The 23,638-nt window shown below is 42.8% G+C and overlaps 1 protein-coding gene across 2 annotated transcripts in view; it reads right to left on the bottom strand.

Moving 5' to 3' along the window:
* CSTF2 (cleavage stimulation factor subunit 2) overlaps positions 1 to 23,638 on the bottom strand; it is a 61,734-nt gene that overhangs the window by 8,267 nt on the left and 29,829 nt on the right. Inside the window, exons 4-13 of one of the 2 annotated variants that reach the window (XM_083159038.1) lie at positions 19,299 to 19,435; positions 18,056 to 18,175; positions 17,760 to 17,882; positions 16,642 to 16,750; positions 11,226 to 11,288; positions 10,186 to 10,245; positions 8,186 to 8,327; positions 6,359 to 6,531; positions 5,034 to 5,164; positions 198 to 278 (exon numbers count right to left, since the gene is read on the bottom strand). In XM_083159038.1, the coding sequence (XP_083015164.1) occupies positions 198 to 278; positions 5,034 to 5,164; positions 6,359 to 6,531; positions 8,186 to 8,327; positions 10,186 to 10,245; positions 11,226 to 11,288; positions 16,642 to 16,750; positions 17,760 to 17,882; positions 18,056 to 18,175; positions 19,299 to 19,435 (1,139 nt within the window). The remainder of the gene's footprint in view (positions 1 to 197; positions 279 to 5,033; positions 5,165 to 6,358; positions 6,532 to 8,185; positions 8,328 to 10,185; positions 10,246 to 11,225; positions 11,289 to 16,641; positions 16,751 to 17,759; positions 17,883 to 18,055; positions 18,176 to 19,298; positions 19,436 to 23,638) is intronic. The other variant, XM_083159039.1, reaches the window with a different exon arrangement.

Genomic DNA, 23,638 nt, shown 5'->3' with positions numbered 1-23,638 from the left:
GTCGGGGTCTGCAATTTATTAGAATGTGACTTTGAAATTGTGGAAATGACAAAGAAGGGGCATATAAAAAGAGTAGACACTACTCATTTAAAATTGTTTAAACCTCAAACCTTTTATATAGAAAAATTTAAATCTCGGATATCACTGAAAGAAAAGTGCTATTAACAATACGGACCCTGCATAAGCAACTTATATACCTTTTCATGGTCCTGTGGGGTGATCTGGTTCTGCCCAGGACTAAAGCCACCCTGCTGGGAAGGTGCTGGACCACCAGGAACCTAGAGAAGAAGAAAGTGACATTTATTAAAGATTAATGTTTAAACTAGACAGGAGTACAAACGCATCTGCAGGACTTCTTCACGTACTCAAAAGCAACACTAAGCTCTTCGTTAAGTTACTAAAATTATGTTTGCTAGCTTAATCACCACTGACAATGACTGGAGGTTAAAGATGGTTTGAAGTGAGACATTTTAATAATTTGCCTTCATACAGTATGGATGGCTTCTGGGCAATAACCCCATTGAGGGAACCTGGGGACTTCCATTTCTAGCATCCAGAGATCAGTTATTTCCATCAGGCTGTGCAAATCTCATGCTTACCACCAACAACTGGCATACAATACATTAAATATATTTATAATTGTTAATGTTTATTTAAATCTAATGATATTAGCCATGGTTCAGAGAATGAAAATAATGTGCAGTCACGTCAAGCAGCCCCCTTAGTATTCCTGTGGGAATCTGGGAGTCTTATTTATTTATTTCCAGTTTCTTATATAGCACAGCAGATTCCGTTGCGCTTTACAATTGTAAACAGAGATAAAACAAACTGGGTAACAACAGACAGACTTGGAGGTAAGAGGGCCCTGCTGCAAGATTACAATCTATAGTCTTGTTGAAATGGTCTTGTTAAATTCTGCATACAAAGGGCTACAATGCAGCAGCTCTGGAATTTTTTTAACATATGTTCAATGCAATATCATCAGTAAAATATATTCTAGAATAGGGCTGACATGGATAAAAAAAAACTCAGACTGTACTAGAATAGTTTATTACCCACACAATCATAAAAGCGATACACTTCAATATGCACACACAAAAAAACCCACAAATGCATAAAAAAAGCAACCAAAGAGGTGGAATTTTTTTTTTAAATGTTCAAGTATTAAATTAGCATCAATGCATCATATATTAACAAAGTCCATATATTATTTTTATTATTAAGAGTTTCTTATATAGCGCACACATTCATATATACTTTTCTCCTTTAAGGCTGTATTAACCAGTCACTAAATATATAAGCAAAATTGTCCAAATTAATACTGTAAAACAGACATCGGCACTCCTATACAATATGAATTTGGAGTGTTCAGGTCGGCTGGGGGGGTGTTACCTCTCCCGGGATGGAACTCATCACTTGTTAGGCCGTTGGCACTGGCGCGATGCGGTCACTAGGTCTACAAGCATTTAGTCAACAGTCAATGGGTCAACAAATGAAAAAGGTAGACATGAGTTTTTTTTTTTTTTTTTTAAAGGTGGTTTTTCATACTACACTATCCAAGCGAGGCACCATGCCCGACGCATGGCGAGCGAAGTGAAGTTGACAGACACCAAAAACACATGAAAGTAGTCAACCTATTCCTTGTCGACCTAATGACCCTTTTTCATTTGTCGACCTAGTGACTGTCAACCTATAGTTTAAGCTAATGACTGATGACCCTATAACCCATACCTGGCGCTGACTGTGTGCTGTAAAAGGGAAACCGTGAATGGCAGCAGCTGTGGCTGTGAGTATCCTGATCTCCCTTAAGCCGTATGAGTAGCAAATGGGTAGCTTTTAATGACGTATGGTGTAATGGTTAGCAATACTGCCTCACAGCACTGAGGTCATGGGTTCGATTCCCACCATGGCTCTCACTGTGCAGAGTTTGTATACTCTCCGCGTGTTTGCGTGGGTTTCCTCCGGGTACTCCGGTTTCCTCCCACAATCCAAAAAATATACTGGTAGGCTAATTGTCTCCCAACAAATTAACCCTAGAATGTCTGTGTGTGCGTGTACATGTGGTAGGGAATATACAGAGGCAGAACTCTGGGAGGCAATGGAGTCATCTGCCGCCGGGCTCCTGCTCTCAAGGGGACACCTCTCCTCCCCTGTAATTTTAAATCCATTAATTGAAGGCCATTGATATCACTTCTGGAGTTCTGAAATATGTGTTCTATCTCTATCTCTAGATATACTGTATATATGCCTGTTATATTTCATAACAGACATACAGTATAAACTTTATATAAGGTTTTGTGTGTGTATGGGGGGGGGGGGGGGGGGGGGGGAATACACATCTTGCCTCCGGGCAACTGGGACGAACCTACGTCACTGGGAATATAGATTGTAATCTCTCCACTGGGGCAGGGACTGATGTGAACGTTCAACTATACTCTTTAAAGTGCTGCAGAATATGTGTCCAAGGGTATAAGTACAGTAACAGGTCCAATGAAATAGAACTCTCAAGTGAGGAGCTCCACCCCAGGAGAGAGAGAACACCCCCCAGCCGGCCCAAACAATCCAAATTCATACTGCAGAGTCTGTTTTACAGGATTTATCTGGAAAGTTCCACTTATATGGTCTTAGTGACCGGAAAATAGAGCCTTAAAGGGAAGTGTCCATATACAGACTTGGTAAATATTTTATGCATCAATGCTAATTAACTTTTGAATATTGAAAAAAAAAAAATCCACTAATTTATGCATTTGTATGTGATTTTGATAATAAATATTTAAATATTTGATAAATGTTATGATGTGTAGGTAATAAACTATTATAGTGCAATTTGAGTTTGATATTAATCCATGTCGGCCTTATTTCTAGATAATATATTAGCGCAGATATTGCACTAAACGTTTGTCTGTATACGGGATACATCCAGATGACCAGTTGTGGGGATGCTGGCATTCAGAATCCTGCTGTGGGCATCGCAATGGAGGGAATCCCAACAGGTCATATATCTTGGTAAATAATTATATAGGTAATGTTGTGCCCCACCTTAATACGGATACATATTTTATGTTTTTTTGCCTAAGGACTACAAAAGCCAAAACTCCTATTCCTCTATACCTGCAGAGGTTCAACGGGAAGCTCATTGCTTGATGGCGCTGATCATTGTTACATTACTGCCTTAAGGATTTTCTATTTTTATTTGACTTATTTGGTATCCCCCCCACCTGTACCCACAATGTTAGAGCAACTACAGGATCCTGGAGCTCGCAGTGGAAGTAACACAATTGGTAAAATCTTCTTGCCTACAATTACCCTAGGTAAAGTCAAGTAAGAATTTTTGCCCACAGTTCTGAGACATGACTATGTAGGATTTTCGTCCTTGAAAGAGGCCCTTAGCCTGGAAGAAGTCTCCAGAAAAGAGGTTACTCTACACGCTCTGAACATTTTAAGACCTCTCTAGGTCTATAGGACCTGTGAAATTTGTGGGAAGGATGAATTGTTGGTCTTCTACAATGTCCACCTGCCACATGATAGGTTGATAAATGCCTAAATTGACCACTGCCAAATGACTTGCCTCAGTAATTCACCAGGCTAATCTTGAAGCACAACAGCCTGTTCAATAAACCAGTGGGTGACTCCGGAGGCAGTATTTGGCCACAGCTGATCAGTTGTGTTGGGTGGCCACTTGGCTTTTTAGAACACTCCCCCCTTTAAAATGTTTACCAATTCAGAATTCATTGTGCAATATGCCACATTTACATTTAAGGCGCTGCACACTACTTTAGAGTGCAACTTCCATTAGGGTCAGCTTTGGAACATCCCCAGCGCCCTCACACAGATCAAAGAAACAAATAGATTTTTAAATAGAGAGGGGACACTGCGCTCATTTGAAATAAAGTAAAATGCTCGATAAATATTGCGCTCCATCAATATAGAAACACTCTCTCCACTTTATCCTGCTCCCAGCCAATTAAGCCCACTCTAGAAGCAGGGAGAAGACTGGTATACATGCCAACATGCTTACAGAAAAGGAGTTCAGAGAACTGGTACTATATGAACCAGCCCCCCACAAGCTAAATGCATCAGAGTGAGTTAACTGCATCTGAAGATGTAAAAGGTGTAGAATTCATAAAAACAAAGAGAAAAAAAAAAAAAGTGTGTGTAGAGGACCAAGTGGACACTATACTAAGTTGCACTGTAGAAGCACCACACTGAGCTACCCAAGAAACTAGCACTGACCAGGTGGAATGAGCAATCACCACAGCAGAACCCATTAAAGCCACTGCAGAGTAAGTTAGAAGCAAAATGGCCAAAGTCCGATTTGAAACCCCACTTGTGATCAAACAGGACAAATAATCTTGATTGCAAACTTCCCTTGTCTTGTACATGCGCGTTGCACGGCTGCGCGTTTCCGCGCATAAGCAGGCGTAGGGTGCGTGCACCAATGGCAAACTTTCGGTTCGCCAGGTGCACGCACCCATGACAGCTTACGGGGGGGCACCGGGCTGCCTTATTACCATATGGGAACGCCCAGCGTTCCATGGGCGTTCTCATGGTAATGAGGCAGAGGCGCTGGTGTGGGGGGTGGGCAGCTGACATCACCGGATAAGTCACTTTTATGTGCGTGCACGCACCACATCTTTCGATGGTCGCCGACCATTGAAAGATGTGGGCGGTTACCCGAGGCATACAGATGGGTGTTTATTAGTTAAGGTTAGAAAAATACTAATGTGTCCTGCTCCTGACTACCTTTAAAAAAGAACAAATCTAAACCCGGTTTCATGTGACTCCAGTGATCGAACTATGGGCCTAATTCAGACTTGATCGCAGGACACATTGGGGGGGATGTAATATGTGCAGAGGGATCAAGTCTGAATTAGGCCCTATGTCCGGTTTACTATAAAATAAACAGCAGATAAGTGGACAAATCACATATCAAGTATAAGGTTTAGGTAGAAGTCTGACTATCTTTAACGGGGAAAGTAGCTGAATGCCTCTTTATTATGCAAGCAGAAGAAAACTACATAATGTTTCCAAACCTGTCTGGGGGGTTGAGGACCAACTGGGCCTGGTACTTGCATTCCAGGCATAGGCCCTCTTGGTCCTGGGCCAGGAATAGGGCCCCTTGTCTCCATGGCTCGTGGTTCCATTGCTCTGGGATCCCTGGCACCTAAAAAGCAGAAAATGAAGTATACACAAAAACATAAATCAGTGTTCGCGAAAACCACCCAAAAAAGTGGGTCCTACCTGACCTTTTCTGGGTCCCAACGGAATAAAGGGGGGGGGGGGGGGGGAGTATGAATTGGGCCACTCGCATAATGATACATATATACTAGAAACTATACAAACCCTTAAGCAGGGACAGTGCGCGCAGGAGGCGCGCTAAAAATTTAGGGCATTTTTTGGGAGGGTAAGTGGTGTGGTCACATAGTAGTACCAATTCACATTACAGTACACACCGTAATGCCCAGTACACATTATAGAACACACACCGTAATGCCCAGTACACATTATAGAACACACACCGTAATGCCCAGTACACATTATAGAACACACCGTTATGCCCAGTACACATTATAGAACACACCGTTATGCCCAGTACACATTATAGAACACACCGTTATGCCCAGTACACATTATAGCACACACCTTTATGCCCAGTACACATTATAGCACACACTGTAATGCCCAGTATATATTATAGCACATAAGTGCTGCTTACCTACATGCTTGTTGCCAGGGGTTATATGCTCCTTGCAGGGGTTACATGCTGGTTGGCGCAGGGGGGGGGTTTGAGTTGAGCAGCGTGTCAGCTCTTCCAGCCTCATCCAGTCCCCCACTGCACTGACAGCTCGCTCACCTCTTATGCTGAGAGTGGCTGTTAGTTGTTACAGCCATATCGCATCCCATCCCCAGCTCTCAGCAGCAGAATGAATTTACACAGCGGGGGGTGGCAGAAGGATGCAGACTCGCAAAGCCACAGACACTGACCGTGAACCAGGCTGCCGCTGCTCTCAAAACAAATGGCAGGGTGCGCGGCTTTAATGATTGGCGCGCACTTGCAGTGATTGGCTGCCGGGCGGCCACTGTGCAGTGATTGGGTCCCGGCGGCCGCTGCCCTGATTGGCTTACAGTGGCTCACAGACGCAGCTCAGCGCGTCCTCGGGGACCCCTTCAGTTTCAAAAACTGAGTCCCCAGTGAGCTTTTAGGGTAAAATACGCACTATAGCACGTATTTGCGAACCCTGATTAATGCAGGAGCGTTACCAACTAACACCACAAAGGCCAAAACAATGGCATTCCCAATACATATGGTGGCAAGTGGATGACTGCAACTATACCATCATGTTAAAAATGTTCTTACCTCGTGCATCTAAAGGAGGTCCACGTGGATCTAATAGCGGTGCACCTCTGGATTCGACCATCATAGGCCGGGGTGGTTCCCCCATTGGCCCACCTCTCATTTGAAGAGGTGCAGGACCTCGATCATGATGGATGGGTGGTCCACCTTGCAGAGGTGGTGGCATGTACCCACGACTTAATGGAGAAAAAAAAAAAATTAAAGACACCTTAGTTTGAGGCTACGGTTTAAAAAAAATAATAAAAAAAAATAAACACACACAATTTGACCAATAAGTTTAGTTTTCACATGCAAACATACAGCCTGATAGACGTCTTAAGGGGCCCATACACGGTCCGTTAAACGGATCCGTTTGGCTCTTAATTAGCACGCTTCGCATCGGATCGCATGCCTAGTGCATGCAGTGTGCATGCAATGCGATCCGATGCGAAGTTTAGCTAGTACAAAAAGTATGTGCAGCACATACTTTTTGTACCGTACTATGTGATGCGCGGGAGCGCGCATCACATAGTACAAAACGGACGGTCTGGGAACGGACCGTCTATGGGCACCTTTAGACTTACTTCTCTAAGTCTGAGGTAGCCAACTCCAGTCCTCGAGAGCTACCAACAGTTAATGGTTTCCATGTCTCCTCACAGAATCACAAGTAAAGTAATTAGCGCCACCTGTGGATCTTTTAAAATTTGTGAGTAATAAGTGCACCTGTGCAGCAGCTAGGTTGTCTGGAAAATCTGTTGGTAGCTCTCGAGGACTGGAGTTGGCTACCACTGGTCAGTCTATGGGGACAATATACTAAGATGGGAGTTCTATTGAAGATGGGATGCAACCAATCAGATTCTCCTTATTTATTTAGCACCTTCTAGAACATGGAATCCTTCGGCCCTCCAGCTGTTGTTGAACTACACATCCCAGCATGTCTTGCTACAGTTTTGCAATTTAAACCTAAAATGGTTAAAGGGCATGTTGGGATGTGTAGTTCAAAAACAGCTGGAGGGCCGAAGGTTACCAATCCCTGTTCTAGAACATAATAGTTAGAATCAGACTGGTTGCTTTGGGCAACATCTAATCTTTAATCAAACTCCCATCTTAGTAAATTTACCTCTAATAGTCTAAGACAGACGTTCTCAAATTATTTTCCTCTGAAACTCAGACAATAAAAATGTCAGAACCCCCGCAAGTTACCGCAGAATAGCCGCCACAAGTGGCAGCAGATCACACATACATGGCAGCATTGCGGAGGCACAAAACAGAAGCAAAGTGACCGCTAATGTGATCACTTAATTCCTTACACAATTGCAGAGATGAGCTCCTTTCGGTGTACCTGCCCTGCATGTATTTTTCATATATTCATGTGAATTTTAAGCTATACCTGCTGTGAAGGTTTTGGGTATGGCAGGGAGGCAGTGGGTGGCAAGAAGAGGCAGTAGAAGACTGGGCAGGCAGTTAATAACATGAGGAGACAGAAGATAATCAGAAGCCTGCCTGATGACTACTCTGATCTTTAAGCCGGAGATCCAAGGAGTCTGAAATAACCAGACCATTCATTGAATTTTTAGACTCCTTGGAATACTGAGAGAGATATCAGAGAAGTCATCAGCCTGACAGTCAGCAACATGGAGTCGTGAGCCAAGCTGAACAGTCGCAGCACACAGATTGAGAACCGCTGGTCTAATATATAGGGTAAAGGACAGCGTACTGCTGTGGAACTGGCTTATCTTCTCTAGTGGGCAGGATGTGCAACATTGAGTCAAATGAACCCTGAAACAATGCTGAATAAGTCACGCAAGAAAGAATACTGAACAAAACAGATAATAGTTTCCATTTACTTACTTAGGAGTCTGCTCTTCACTTGTCACTGTAAGTAAAGTTCCTCCCCGTGGGTCATTGGGGCCATCTCCAAGAAGACCACGGGGCGGGACGTTCGCATTTGGAGGGCCACGCTGTACAGGAGCACGAGGATCAGGAATAGGAACTACATTTTGGATTAAAAAATATGTAAAAAAAAAAAAATCTGAATGTCAGATAGTTTCAAATATATGTATTTTATGTATTCTATGGAATATACGCTGCACCAAGAACTCATAAAGTCCATACACACTGGGCGATTATGCCCACCATGTATGGACAGCGATTATCGCTGGGGGGCAAGCCGCTCAGTGCATACACACTGAGCCACTTTTCCGCTGTCCGGCTCGGTCAGCGTGGGGTCGGACGTCTTTGCATAGCACAACGCTATGCGAAGCGGTCCTCAAACCTCTCATCTGCTGGAAATACCAGCAGATGAGCAGCTTTCCCAGCAATGATGCAGGAGTGCACATCACAGCTCATCGCCGGGCCATACACACTGGGCAGCTTTGAGCTGAAAGCCGCTCAAACCTGTTGTTTTGAGTGGCTTATAGCTCAAAGTTGCCCAGTGTGTATGGGCCTATACTTTCATGATTTTTACAGTGCAAGTGATAACTGGTTTCCATATAAACAATATGATAATAGAGTAAACTCTAAATTATTAGGAGATTGCTACTTATGCTTTACAAACATCACCTCAAATGTGATAATACAATGGATATAATTAAAAGTAAGAGATTTAAGTATTTGTTGTATTGTTAGCAGTTTCTTGCAGCTCCACAAACTACCCATTGTTCTGCAGACATGAAAAGATGTAAAATTGACTACGTATCATAAAGTACAAGCACTGGTTTATGCACTTACTGGGTTTTTTTTGGCATTACAATCATCCGCCTGTGGCCCTTTTCTTTACTACATTTTGTGCATTCAGTGTTTACGGTCCCTTACTAAATCACTGAACTCGTTATAAGAATATAAGGTAACAGCATAAATATGAATACAAATTTAACTATGATAATATATTAAGAACACAGTGTAATTTTAGTTATCTGGTGCTTGTTTAATGCAAGAAATAATTTTCTAGTCTACAGAATTGAATTTTTATTTTAAAATAAGACAGCTGATACATATGCATTTGCTGATTGTCTTTAGAGATGTGGTTTATTTCCGGATTTGGAAATGCTTTAAAGGCACTGCGGATTTTACACAATTTGTTTGTTCCCAAACATCAATGATGGTCACTTGAATAAAACATTGTCCATATCACATATAACAAATACAGTAATAAATAATAAAACATTGGATAGATTTGAATCTGTATAGGTTCATCCATTCCGTTTATAAAAAGACGCAGCCGATCCTGGAGACTGGGATTTATTTCAAGATTAAGTAACAATTGCAGTTAAATTCATTGCTATGGGTTAGTATTATTTTCAATGTATATGTTGCCAATAGAACTACATTTTTCTGTTAGACAACTTAGGATGGGTATTCAATGTCCCGCCGCTATTTCCAACAAGGGAAATAGCGTCAGGGCCCTATTCAATGCTGTCTTTAGCGACAGCATTGAAGAGGGATCACGGCAGAACAAGCCCGACTTTAGAAGCCGTCAGGCCCGTTCTGCCGATAACGGCCATGGAATGTCGTGATCGACAAGGAACGGCCGTTTTCATGCCCTCTTTTCGTCAATCGGCAGGCGGGACATTGAATCCGGCCTGCCGATCTGCTGTCGGTCAAACCGCAAACTGGCCAGGATCATGGCTGTCGGGAGGGTTCGACAGCCATGATCCTGGATTGCATACCCCACTTAAACGTTAAGATAATACCAATTATTGCAATACCCAAGCAATTGCAACAACAACAAAAAAACTTAACGTTGCTATTCACTAAGTGTCAAAGCTCACATCAGCATATTGCTACTACACACTAAATCTTTTAGGGATGGATTCCCAATAAATAGGCTTTTTTCCATGCATAGTAGGTACCTGATACTCTCTCTAAAGGAGCAGGCCCAGTAGAGGGCACAGGAGAGTGCTGCAGGCTCCCTTCCAAAGAAAGCATGAAAAGAAAGAGCAAGACAAGGCAATGAAGAAATAGCAATTAACTGCAATATTCCACAACGCATGCGAAAATACTTTCCTCTTGCGTTTCAAAGCTAAAAATTTTGAACTTCAAAGAATATTTTTCTTGCACAAATACACAAAGCAACCTAAAATAAAAAAAGGAACCTAAAAGTAATAAGGGCGGGGGACGGGTTGGGACACTATACTTCAAAATATGAAGAACTAAATTAAATTAAAGCACATAGCATTCAACTTGATAGAATAATGTGCTATGTGTAACTTTCAAGTCGCTTGTATACATCTATTGCATATTACCAATACAATGTATTTCATTTTTACATTTGTTCAGTTGACTATGAATAATGGGTTGTGCAGTACATTCATAGTAGGAGATTTTCTGTAGAACAAAAAAAATGATAAGATACACAAAATAAAAATCCACCGTCGGAAATATCTCCACATACCTATTCAATGTGTCCATTTTAATCCGTATTTTGTCCCAAGCAGATCTGACTTTGTTACAAGTCAAATCTGCATTGTCCAAAATGGTCACTAAATTGTCGAATCTGCAGCAGTTTGACAGAAAAACACCTGGATTTGCCAATCCACGTGTTTTCTGACAGTTGTATAGATTGAATGGGTTAAATGTAAATTCGATCTATTCTTGTCGGAAATAAATCGGCACACATTGAAATAACACCCAAGTGGTTTAAAGCTTACTTTGATTTTCAAACCTTCTTAAGTAAAACAAATGAGCAGATATTTAGCTAAAAGAAAAGTTGTTCATTACATTTTTTTTTTTTTTTTTTTTTACTTATGGACTAAACCTAAAAAGGAAAATGTGCTAATGTTAAAGCATTTATCATGCTGCAATGCACCCCAAACCATTAAATTCAGGCGGCTAATGAGTAATATTTTACATCGGATAAAGATTAACAAAAAGTAGATATCCAGACTTTTACCTTGGCCTCTTTCTAAAGGAATCGATGGGCCAGGTGGGATCCCAATCTGAGGCTGCATGACTCCTAAGAGAAGAGGAGAAATTATAAAAGCACTCCAACTAGGCATCAGTCTCTGATCAAATGGTTCCCGGATGGCTGGCAAGTTCTAGGTCAACAGTCAATAGACATATATAGTCAACAAAAATACAGTTGACATGAGGTTTTCAGCCTTTATTTTTGTAACCTTTACATACTTTACCATCCATGTGGACTACGACTGGGAATGGTTAAGCCTGGCCTGAAGCAAGCCATGCGAGGGTACGCATACCTACTAACATGACCCCCTCCAAGAGGGACACAATGCTCTGTTCCTGGACTTCCCTCTTAATTTATGATTGCCATCACATGTTTTAAACAGGTAAATTGCTCAGAAAGGTATTTCTATGTGATGGTAATCCTAAATTAAAAGAGAAAAGTAGGAACTGAGCATTCTGTCCCTTCTGAAGAGGGTCATGTTGGGAGGTATGGGTATGTAATATACATTTTGGACCACGCGCTATGGTGTCAACATTTAAACCATAAAAAAAAAAAAGTGAGAAACTCAGATTGACCTGCTTTACCACACCCTGCCAAAAGCAACCGGTTTAATTAAAGGGAGGGGAGACAGCAGATTATATTAACAGGTGTGGTATAGGGGTCCGACCGTCATTATCCCGACTGGCCGGACCCAGACAGCATGGCAAGCGCAACAAAGCCCCTTGCGGGCTCGCTACGTGAGCCACCTATTCTATTCTCCCTCTATGGGGGTTGTGGCCCCCATAAATGGAAAATAGCCGACGGCCGTCGGGAACCCGGCTGTCTGTTTTGACAGTCGGGATCAATGTTCCCTCTAATTTTACGAACGCTGTGTGCGGCTAAAGATTTTGGCTGTGCAACTTTGGAATGAAATTTACATTTTTGTGCGTCACTTATACTGTATATAACTGGAAAATGATGTTCAGCATTTGTGTTAACTTTACTTCAAAATGATATTAAACATTTAAACATTCAAAATACAGTACACACAATAGTTAATGGGTAAAACACACATTAATTGAGTCCACAACTGCAAAAATGGACCACTGCTGCTTTGTGCGCTCAATTGTAATGTCTGTGCGCACGCTCGTCAAGGTGTGTGCGCGCGCACGTGCGCACAGCTTAGAGGGAACACTGGTCGGGATCCCGACGTCGGGTGAATGCCTGGTCGGGATCCAGACTGTCTGGACCCCGTCCGGCACCCATACATATGACAATTCCATTCTTAGGAATACTTCATGGCGACCCTTTTACAGTGGGTTATTCTAATCATGCCCACGTGTCCTAAAGTCCTTCCTCAAAGTGAAAAAAGGTTGCCTTACAGATCCTTATTTCGGCACCTGATATATTTGTAAATGTTTGGTATTTAGTGTTCCCTCCAAGCTTTTTTTGCACCCTGCCTGTCATTTAAAACCTCAAAATGCACCCTACCCTTTTTGTGTGTGGCACTGTGTCCCCTTATGCTGTCCCCCACTGCAGTGACATGCAGCTGAGATCTTTCTGTGTGTGCCATCATGTTTAATGGGTAATACGGTGTGTGGTATAATATGTAAGAGGCATTACAGTGTGTGCCATAATGTGTAATTGCCATTACGACAGACTATGTAATGGGCATAGCAGAGTATGACAATGTTTAATGGGCGCTATTCTAGCGCAGTGTGAAAATTGTATATGTGTGTTTTTTTTGTTTCCAATGTAAAATTTCTATTATAAATGTGCGCCCCCCATTTAAAAAAGTGCCCTGCCTGTAGGTCAGCAACCTGCCCTAAAAAAAATCCTAGAGTGAACACTAAGCATGGCTCCCCTTAAAAATGTCTCTTTTCTAGTGTAAGTAATAACAATTTGTTCAATCTGTCTTCATGGTGTAAATTCTCCAACCACTTTATTAGCTTTGTTGCTCTTCTTTGGACTTTTTCCATTTCTAGGATGTCCTTTTTATAGGGTGGTGCCCAGAATTGTACCCTGTATTCCAGATGTGGTCTAACCAATGCTTTATGGAATGGCATAATTACATTTGAGTCACTAGTCTCCATACCCCTTCTTATACACACTAGTATCCGGTTGGCCTTATTTGTTGCTACATGACACTGAGCACTACACCCCAGACACAGGCATGCATTAAAAGTGGAATGGATTCAACGGATGCCAATGTGATAGTGCCTCTTTACAGTTCTGGCCAGCGGTGCAGTTCTGTCCTTTTTAAGGTGCTTAAAAAGGACAGAAATGAATTGGAACAGGTCCAGAGAAGGGCGACTAAGCTAGTAAAAGGTCTCGAACCACTAGAATACCAGGCTGATATGATTAGTACAGACGGAGTGCCTCTCTTCTTGCCGGCAACTGGCGATAGAATCCCCTTCCGACGGAGCTCCCCAGTTGCTGGGTCGCACCACCCCCCCCCCCCCCCCCCCCACCACCACCACCACCACCTAGTGAATGATACACGCATGCAGGAGAGATGCAGATGGCGATTCCTGGCACTGAATCGGTTTCAGTTAACATAAGCCACCACCATGGTGTTGTTCGACTGAGAGGAAGATGGACTTTCCCGCCGTAGCCTTATGCTGTGTACACCCGGTGAGATTTGACATAAAAATTTGACTATATAGTCAAAATTGCATGCAGATTGCACAGGTTTTTTACCTTGCGATCCCGATGCACGCTCCTGGGACAGCACAAATTAAAACCCAGATAGACAGGGCAGCAATGACTTATGTCAAATAGGCGGTTCCTTTAAGGCAGCGGCCCCTGGAACTGGTAATACAGCCCTTTTTGATAACAATAGGACATATCTCGCTCTATTATTGTATTTGAGAAAAGTTACTAATTATGATTATTTTATTGTGTTTTTTAAGTATATGTTATCTGTTATATGTTATATGTGAATTCCCCATCATGCATCAAATTGATCGGTGATCTAATACGTCTGTGCTCTATATTCCCATATATATTGGATAATATATTGGTCTGTGACGACTATGCAGCGGATTACAAACAAATCTCTCACCATGACAACCGGCAGGAAGATAGCGTAGCCGGACGTCAGAGTAAGACACCAAGACCGCACAGTGGAATACAAATAAATTGATTGCCATGACAACCGGCAGCCAGACGTAAGAGTAGCGCGCCACGCGAGTAATAATCATCGCGACGTCACAGCCGGAAACTGCATAGCGTAAGGCTGCAGTAAATGGAATCGAGGCTTGACCCGCAACGCGGGCGCATGCGCAGACGGCCCGTAATCCGCCATAAAAAGGCGGAAGTGAATGTCTGCAATTACACCACTCCTGAGGAAGCCTGAGAAACGCGTAGAGAGGTCAGAAGGGGATACTATTTGGCGACAGACACGAAGCGCTGGTTCTTGGATATGACCAGGTAACAAAACATCAGCACCAAGGTCGGAGAAAAACAGCGTGTGTTCTTCAAAAGCCGTAAGGATTGCCCCGTCTATGCCTCAAAACTGGAGACTAATATGAGTTTACTCTAATCCTGCATGTGCACAGCAAGTACTGTCTCTAATTTCTAACCAATCAGGAATATTCCTATATATATATATTTTTTTCTTTTTGCATGCATCTAACAAAATACTAATTAACCAGTTGGTTGAGATGGGAATGGACTAATCAAGTTTCTAAATGTTGTAAGTCTTGTCTGTCATTGTTGGCCATAAAATTGTTATTATTATTTTTTAATAAAAATATTTTATTATTTAATATTCAACACAGCGCTGCACTCAATTCTTTCTTTTTGATAACCGCAAGATCCACCGCAGGTGGGGTCTCCCAAAGGAAAGGTAGACAACCACTTTTAGAAAAATTTTAATTTCGGTACTTGTTTCCTAGCACGGCGTCCATCGAATGCCATCGCATACCACTAATTAAGGTATGTGATGGGACCCGATTTTCGGGTCCTAAGAGCCGCACTGTACAATTTTAATATCGCGTCCCATCGCATGCAATTACGAGGGGATGCAATTTTTTATTGTACAGGCACCCTGATGGGTGATTACTTTGTTAAATGCACCCCCATTGTTAACGCCACCCACACTATGAACACCAACCCGAAGCGTGGCGAGTGGCAGCGATACGCGTCCTCCGACCTTTTCATACCCCCATTAACCACGTCGGCGCGGAGTTGATTTTACATAGTGTGGCGAGCGCAGCGAGCCACCGAGCCCAAAGCGTGGCGAGCCCCGCGAGGGGACGCGGAATACATGTGAAGTAATCCGCGTCCGCTCACCACGCATCGGGCACGCCACACTATATAAAATCAACTCCACGCCGACGTGGATAGTGGGGGTTTGAAAAGGTCGGAGGACGCGTACAGCCGCTCCTTGCGGGCTCGCTACGCTTCGGTGGTGGACTTTAGGACACGTGGGCATGATTAGAATAACCCACTGTAAAAGGGTCGCCATGAAGTATTCCTAAGAATGGAATTGTCATAAGTATGGGTGCCGGACGGGGTCCAGACAGTCTGGATCCCGACCAGGCATTCACCCGACGTCGGGATCCCGACTGTCAATGCGATGCGATCAAAACGATGGCATAAGATGAAAATCGTGTGTGCCGTGCTAGGAAACAAGTACCTTAATTTCTTATCAGGATTAGACCAGGGTTGTTTAAACAGATCATTTAAAACCTTAGAGTCGGGAAAAGTGATTAATGGCTTTTGTTTAAAAAAAGGATTGAGTGGATTCCGGCTCTTCAGCAATAATTTGTAAGACATCACCTATAGCCACTATAAGTGGTTCTAAGCCCTGTGTAGGAGGACTGTCTGTGTTAGAAGAGGGTGATGAGAAGGAAGATCCTAATTCCAAAGCCTCCTCTTCATCGGGGAAGAGTTCTGGCATACCACGCTTATGTGGTATGAGTGTTATCCCCACTTTTTACTATTCAGAGTACCCAAAGACTCCTGTAGCTGCAGTGTCTGTTGTGTAAAAGCAATCTGCTGAGTAATCTCAGCCATCAGAGTTCATAAGCTGTCCATACACGGTCCGTTTAACGGATCCGTTTGGGACTTAAACAGCACACATCGGATCGCATCCCTAGTGCATGCACTGCGATCCGATGTGTACCTAGTACAAAAAGTATGTGCAGAACATACTTTTTGTACCGTACTATGTGATGCGCGGCTCTGAGATATCTGTCCCTCCCCCCCCCACCAGAAACGGAGAGATTTTATAAGAAATCTCCAGGGTTTTTTAAAAGTGGCAATCATTTATACGGCAAAACCAGTTTGATGTTGAAGTGTAAATGACAACAACAACCACTACTACTGTACCAGAAAACCTCAAATGACAAAGGGGAGCATTCTAACCTGCTGGAAACATTACAAACTATGGATTAGAGAGCAACAAACAACTCACCGCCTTGTAGAACAGGTCCTTGACCGGGGTTTACTATGGGACCAGTAACTCCACCTTGCATAGGGAGCGCTTGCATCATTGGGGGAGCACCATTCACATGCATTGCCGCCTGGCAACAACAATACAGGTAGTGACAAATTAAATGAGAGATGATTGGTTGAGAAATTTATTTCAAAAATTGCCATTAAAAGTTTAAGTTTACAGAAGGACCAGTCTGTTACTATTATTATTCTATCTCTGGAAATATATATGTCCATATTGTATCTTAATGTGTACTTCCAAAACATATTTTGCACTAAAGACTGCCATTTTAAAAGGAATTGCAACTGACTTAATGCCAAATAATTAGATGAGCCCTATGTTTATGCGACAATACAACTTCTCCCATTTGTGATTGTACATTTCAGTTTAATCTGAAACCTTTGGTATTAATAAATACTTTTACCACACCTAATATGGTACAGTTTACACACTGCCTTACCTTCTAATTCTTATTTCTCTGTACTCTCATTGGCTAGAAGGTCATTCATCACATAAGGACCTTGGCCAAAAGCAGCTACAGTTACACATATCAGTGTGCTTTATACTGTAATTCTCTTTGGCCTGCTGATGTAATGTAACTAGCCGGCCAAAAACAGACAGAAACTATTCTCATACTATAAGTATACTGTATATGAGAAATATAGCGGGGCAGATGTATGAGCTTGTGTTATGGGGAGAAGAGGTATCAGCGCACTGATACCACTTCTCCCCATGTAAGAAGAAGCTGCTGTTCATTAAATGACCAGCGCTATGCATGGTGCGATTTGCACTTACTTGCTATCAATTTTGACTATATAGTCAAAATCGATAGCCTAAATCGCACCATGTGTACACAGCATTACACACAGTTGTGATTGAAAGTTAAGTTTTAACTATTCTAAAAGTGCTCCAACAAAGTTTTTTCTTCTTGATAATTTGCCTACCATTCTAACACTTGGAAGCACTACTGGAATTACTTTATTCCATAAAATGTTTGTTCTTTTGCATCAATGCTAATATACCGGTATGTTACTAATTAACCATGGCCAGTAAGGGAAATATGTGTACCTCACAATCTCTGTCTTTTACCAACTTACCACAGGGGGTGGTTGTGCACCAACAGGGGCATTCTGGGGATTGATAGGAACATTTGGGCCCTGAACAGGCTGCTGGTTTCCAGGTATTATGGGTGGCACAACTGTTGGACGATGAAGGATTTTCTAAATAAAGAAAAGTAACAAAAAAAAATGTACCAAAACAGAGATACCATCCAGATAACACAAAATACAGGAAAATGGTTATTAAAACATCACTAAAAACTCAGACATTGAAAATTTCAGATAAGCATTTCGTCTTTGCACATTGCTCAGAGCACCACTACGCAAATGCTTACCACAGCAATTTCTGGGTCCACAATCCTCATTACCACTTGAGCTTGCAGGAGGGCATAAGCTAACTGAGGGTTCTGAAGCAGCATATTCCGAGCCTCCTGGGGACTGTTCTGTACACACAACTAGAGGAAAATCAAACAAAAAATAAATTATATTGGCCAATTTTGGTGAGGCTGTAGAAAATTAAAAATTCTACTTCGAATTGCCGCTCACCAGTAGTCAATTGATGACACCTTTAAATTATTTTTAATTTAAATTGTTATTTACAAAACATAAATATTTTTCAGACTCTTCCGATTCTGAGTCTGGTAAACTTTGCTGAAAGTTTCAGTTTACCAGATAAAAATGATAGAGGCCAATTTTCTGGAAAACTGAAAAAATAAGCTTTGCAAGAGTTTTCACTGGATACCGCAGCTCGGCAGATAATGGGAATTATGTGGCACCTAAAAGTAGTATGAAACACAGGGGCAGATGTATTAAGCCTGGTGAAGAGATAAACTGGAAGGAGATAACGCACCAGCAGATCCCAACTGTCATATTTCAAACACAGCTGATTGGCTGGTGCGTTAACTCTTCCAAGTTATCTCCACTTTATCTCCAGTTTATCTCTTCTCCAGGCTTAATACATCTGCCCCACATTGTGGGTTTCAATTAGCCGTGGTTAATTACCACAGCAAATTAAATTCCCTGTGGCAGTTCACTTATCTCCGATAGCTGGCAGCATTGGTGGGAGGATTTTTTACAACTGGTGAAAAGAAAATCCCAGATAACTAACTCGCAGCCACGAAAACACATGGATCACGGGAATTAAAATTTTCACATGGTAAAAACAGTGGAGTAATTACCTTTAAAAAAAAAAACTTATATATAAAATATGATCGTGTAATTTTTTCTTCACCAAAAAAAACACGTCTAATTGAATTCTCCCTTAAATAACTTGTCTATTTAAAAAGGGGAACTTTGATACATGCCTGGGTACAGAATAAGTAAATTGTGTGAAAGCAATGTGGTTACTTTTTAAACTTTTCTAGGAAGACCTAGTAAAATGGAACTTGGGAAATAATTAAAATTGCAATAATTTTTTTTTAAAAACAAAAAAAAAACACCCACATACACATCACTTCTCCACATGTTGTGGATAGATACACCAGTTTATACAGTATGAGCCTATTTACTGGAAGACCAATAATATTCTACATTATTTCAATCAACTCTGTGAACCAAGCTGTATACATTCCAACTCACCTTCATCTGTTTCATTAGTTCAAACATCTGCTCAGGTGGTAAGCTGGCCACAGCGCGACTTATGGATTCTGGTGCATCCTCTGGTGACACTGGATCACCATACGGGGACTCAATAACAGGTGCACCTGTTCCCAGACCTGAAGGGCAAGGACAAAAGCTTCTGGTTTACAGACATCTCTCTGAGAAAGCCTCTGACAGAGTAAAGCAGGCGGGGAAACGCATAAGGGTCCCAGTACCTTCAAGCACAGCACTGAATAAACCAGCACTTCATTCCTACAGTGAACACAGCATGGCTACCTAATGATCAACTCTGGATAAAGTTGCATCTCAGGTTAATAAATCACCAGCAATCCAGCATCTTTTCACTTGATCTGTGTCTAAAAAAAAAAGTTCTATGTGATCCAAAAAGGGGATTTTTGGAAGAACTTACCATTCTAATTATTTTCTCTGATTCTATCCTGGTGACACAGCTTCAACCTTGGGATGTAGGAGGTGTCCGAAGGAGCCAGGCACCTATGCTAAACTTTCAGAGAGGCAGGCTCCTCCCTTCCGCATCACAGGATTAATCAGTTCAACTTCCAGAGCACACTAGGATACATTAACTCAGTACAACGCTTGAACATATTAATATGCACAATCAATTTAACATAACCATTATAACATGACCTCACACGAAAACAGTATTACTTACTGAGCGTAAGGGAGGGATCGCTGTATCACCAGGATAGAATCAGAGAAAAGGATTCAAACGGTAAGTTCTTACAAAAATCCCCTTTTCTCTTTCATCTATCCTGGTGACAGCTTCAACCTTGGAACGTTCAAGAGCCGGTGCTTTGGGAGGGTACGCTCGGGTCTGCAGTTCTCAACACTGCTCGCCCGAATGATGCGTCCTACGATCCGAACTCATGGAACCTATAAAATTTGGTGAAGGTGTGAACAGATGACCAAGTGGCAGCCCTGACTACCTGCTCTGCCGTAGCTCCGTGGCGCACCGCCCATGAGGCAGCAACCGACCTGGTGGTATGAGCATTGATCCTGGAAGGCACTGGTCTCCCAACTTTGGTATAAGCAAAGGCAATTACCGACCTTAACCACCGAGCAATGGTCTGCTTAGAAGCTGGCAAGCCTTTTTTGTGTACATCATAAAACAAATAATGAATCAGTTCTTTCACTCTGTCCACATAAATGCGCAAAGCCCGTACAACATCCTAATTTTTAAGTCTGTCCCTTTCTTGGATTCCTACAGAGGCTTAAACACCGGAAGAACAATATCTTGGTTTAAATGAAACAAAGAAACCACTTTAGGCAAAAACTTAGGGACTGTTCTCAACACAGCCATATCATCATGAAATATGAAAAACGGAGCCCTACAGGATAAGGCTCCTAACTCTGAAACATGCCTTGCTGAGGAGATTGCCAACAAAAAAGTCAATTTCCATGTAACAATCTTTGTCACCCGACCTTAAGGGTTCAAAAAGGAGGTTTCTGCAGAACTGACAACACCAAGGATAAATCCCATGGTGCCACCGGTTGTTTATAAGGAGGCTTCAGCCTCGTAACTCCTTGTAGGAAAGTCTGTACCTACAGTATCAAAGCCACTGTCTTTTGAAAGAAGATAGACAAGGCCGAAATTTGAACCTTCAAGGACTGACTGAGGACTCAGTCCCGAGGAGAAACCATCGTGTAAAAATTCTAGCAATCTAGAAATTTTAAACCTAGAAGTGTGAACCTTTTGTTGTTCACACCTCCTGATATAAGTTTTCCAAACTCTATAATAGTTTTTTGAAGAAACCGGTTTCCTCATGGTACATATAACGGCTTCAGAAAACCCCTTCAGGATAGAGGTTTCAAGAGCCAGGCTGTCAAATTTAGCCGAGCGAAATCCTGATGTAAGAAAGGACCCTGTCTGAGTAAGTCTGGTCGCAGAGGAAGACGCCACAACTCTGTCGATAACCTCAGAATGCTGGAGTACCAAGATCTCCTTGGCCAGACCGGCGCTATCAGGATGACACACGTCCCTTGTGATCTCACCCTCTTCAGCACCCAGGCAATCATTGGAAATGGAGGGAAAACATATGCCAACCTGACATTCCAAGGCACTGTCATGGCATCCACTGCCCAAGCCAACGGATCCCTGGTCCTCGCACAGAATCTGGGTACCGGTCAATTGTGCCTGGACACCAGCAAGTCCACTTCTGGAAGGCCCCAACAAGCTACAATCTCCTGGAAGACTTGCGGATGTAATGCCCATTCCCCTTCCAGAAGCTCCTCCCTGCTTAGGAAATCTGCATCCATGTTCCGGATTCCTGGAATGAACACAGCAGATATGACCAGAACATTTTTTTCTGCCCATTGGAAAATCCTGGAGATTTCCATCATTGCCATCCTGCTGCACGTGCCCCCTTGAATGCGAATGGGCGAATCCTTCAGCCTCTCTTCCACTTGTGACAACATCTTCAAGACTGCACATAATTCCAGTACATTGATCGGTAACAATGATTCTTCCCTGGACCATAGGCCCTGTAACCTTAAGTCCAGAGCCACTGCTCCCCAGCCCCTGAGACTAGCTTTGGTGGTAACCCCCAGCCACTCCCATGACTGAAGAGAGCAACCCCATTGCAGGGAGTCCACTTCTGTCCACTTAAGTAAAGCTGTCCGCGTTTCCGGAGTTAATATCACTTTCTCCGTTTTCATTGTCTTGGGATCTCCCGACCAACATGCCAAAATGTTCCACTGAAACGGTTGAAAATGGAATATGGCATACTGAAGGGTCTCGAAAGTTGCCACCATCTTGCCCAGTAACTTTAGGCAATGCCATACAGAAGGGCCGGATGACCTCAGAATTGTCCAGACTAACCAACAGATGTCCCTGGCCTTCAATTCCGAGAGAAATACCTGATGCAGATGTGTATCCAATATGACCCCAGAAACTAAAGTCTTTGAGTGAAACACAGGTGAGACTTTTGAATATTCAGAATCCACCCGTGGTCCTTTAAAAACACAATGGCTTCTGCCAGGTTTTGTTGCAGTTTCTACGCAGACTCTGCTTTGAACAGAAGGTCGTCCAAATATGGTATGACTACTATACCGTTAAAGTCTGAGGGAAGCTGCCATGACCGCCATAATCTTTGTAATCTGTAGCCAGCCCAAAGGGAAGTGGCTGAAATTGCAGATGTAAGTCCCCTATTGACGTTCTAGCATACAGGAACGTGTAAACACGCGTCTTGAATGTCCATAGGCGCTAGGAATTCCCCTTGTTATAGGCTCAGCAGAACCGACCTCAAGGATTCCATTCTGAAATGATCCACCCACAAGTGGAGATTTAGGGACTTTAGATTCAGAATTGGTCTGAATGAGTTGTCTGGCTTTGGTACTAAGAAAAGAATGGAGTAAAACCCTTTCTTTCCTCTCGTGGCACCAGAACTACCACGCCCTTTTCCAGGAGAGACTTTGCTGCCCCCAAAAGGGCTGTTCTGAGGCGAGACTCTCTGGCCTCTTTGGAGGAACTCCTTTCCGGTTTATCCTGTAACACCACGTTGAGGACCCAAGGATCCTGGCATAACAAGCCTCAAGTGTCCCGGTACTGCAAGAGGCGACCCTCCACCTCGAGTACAGATTGGGGAGTCTCCGGCCCGTCATGCTGAGGGCTTCTCCTTACCCTTGGAGGCCTGCTTCTTTGTAAAGGCCCCAAAACTTAATTTTGGAGCTTTACCTTTTCCAGCGACAAATCTTCCTCTGCTGTACTGACCCTTGGAGGGCGCACCTCCTTTAAAGGAGGGCCGAAAGGAAGAACAAAAAGCAGTAAACCTTGACAAACTTTGTTTGGCTGCCGGTGTGGGAAGGAAAATGCTTTTCCCACCTGTTGCCTGTTTAATAATGGCTTCCAATTCTGAGCCAAAAAGTAATTCTCCCTTAAAAGCCAAAGCCCCTAGCTACTTCTTGGACTCATTGTCAGCCTCCCAGGCCTTGAGCCACAAGACTCTCCGTGCATTCACAGAACCTGCCGACACATTGGACACCATTTTGACCGCCTCTTCACCAGCCTCCAATGTCTATTCTGCAGCCGCATTTAACTTTTCAGCTAAAGCCAAGGCTTCTGACTGGTTGCAGTAAAGCACACAGGTTATTTGCCCACACTATCATGGCTTTGGACACCCATGCAGAAGCAATCACCGGTCTAAGGGAAAATCCCACACCTTCAAACACTGCTTTTAAGCACCATCTAACTTTTTATCAACAGGGTCTTTAAACGCAGGACCCCCATGCACAGGCAGAACGGTAGCTTTTGACAACCTAGCAACCGGGGCATTTACCAAAGGAACCTTTTCCCACAACTTAAC

The sequence above is a fragment of the Crinia signifera genome, chromosome 9 (assembly GCF_055691185.1).
Source record: "Crinia signifera chromosome 9, ASM5569118v1, whole genome shotgun sequence".
NCBI classification, from domain to species: domain Eukaryota; kingdom Metazoa; phylum Chordata; class Amphibia; order Anura; family Myobatrachidae; genus Crinia; species Crinia signifera.
Note: the sequence above shows the minus strand (reverse complement) of the source record. Positions and strands in the feature narration are given on the sequence as shown.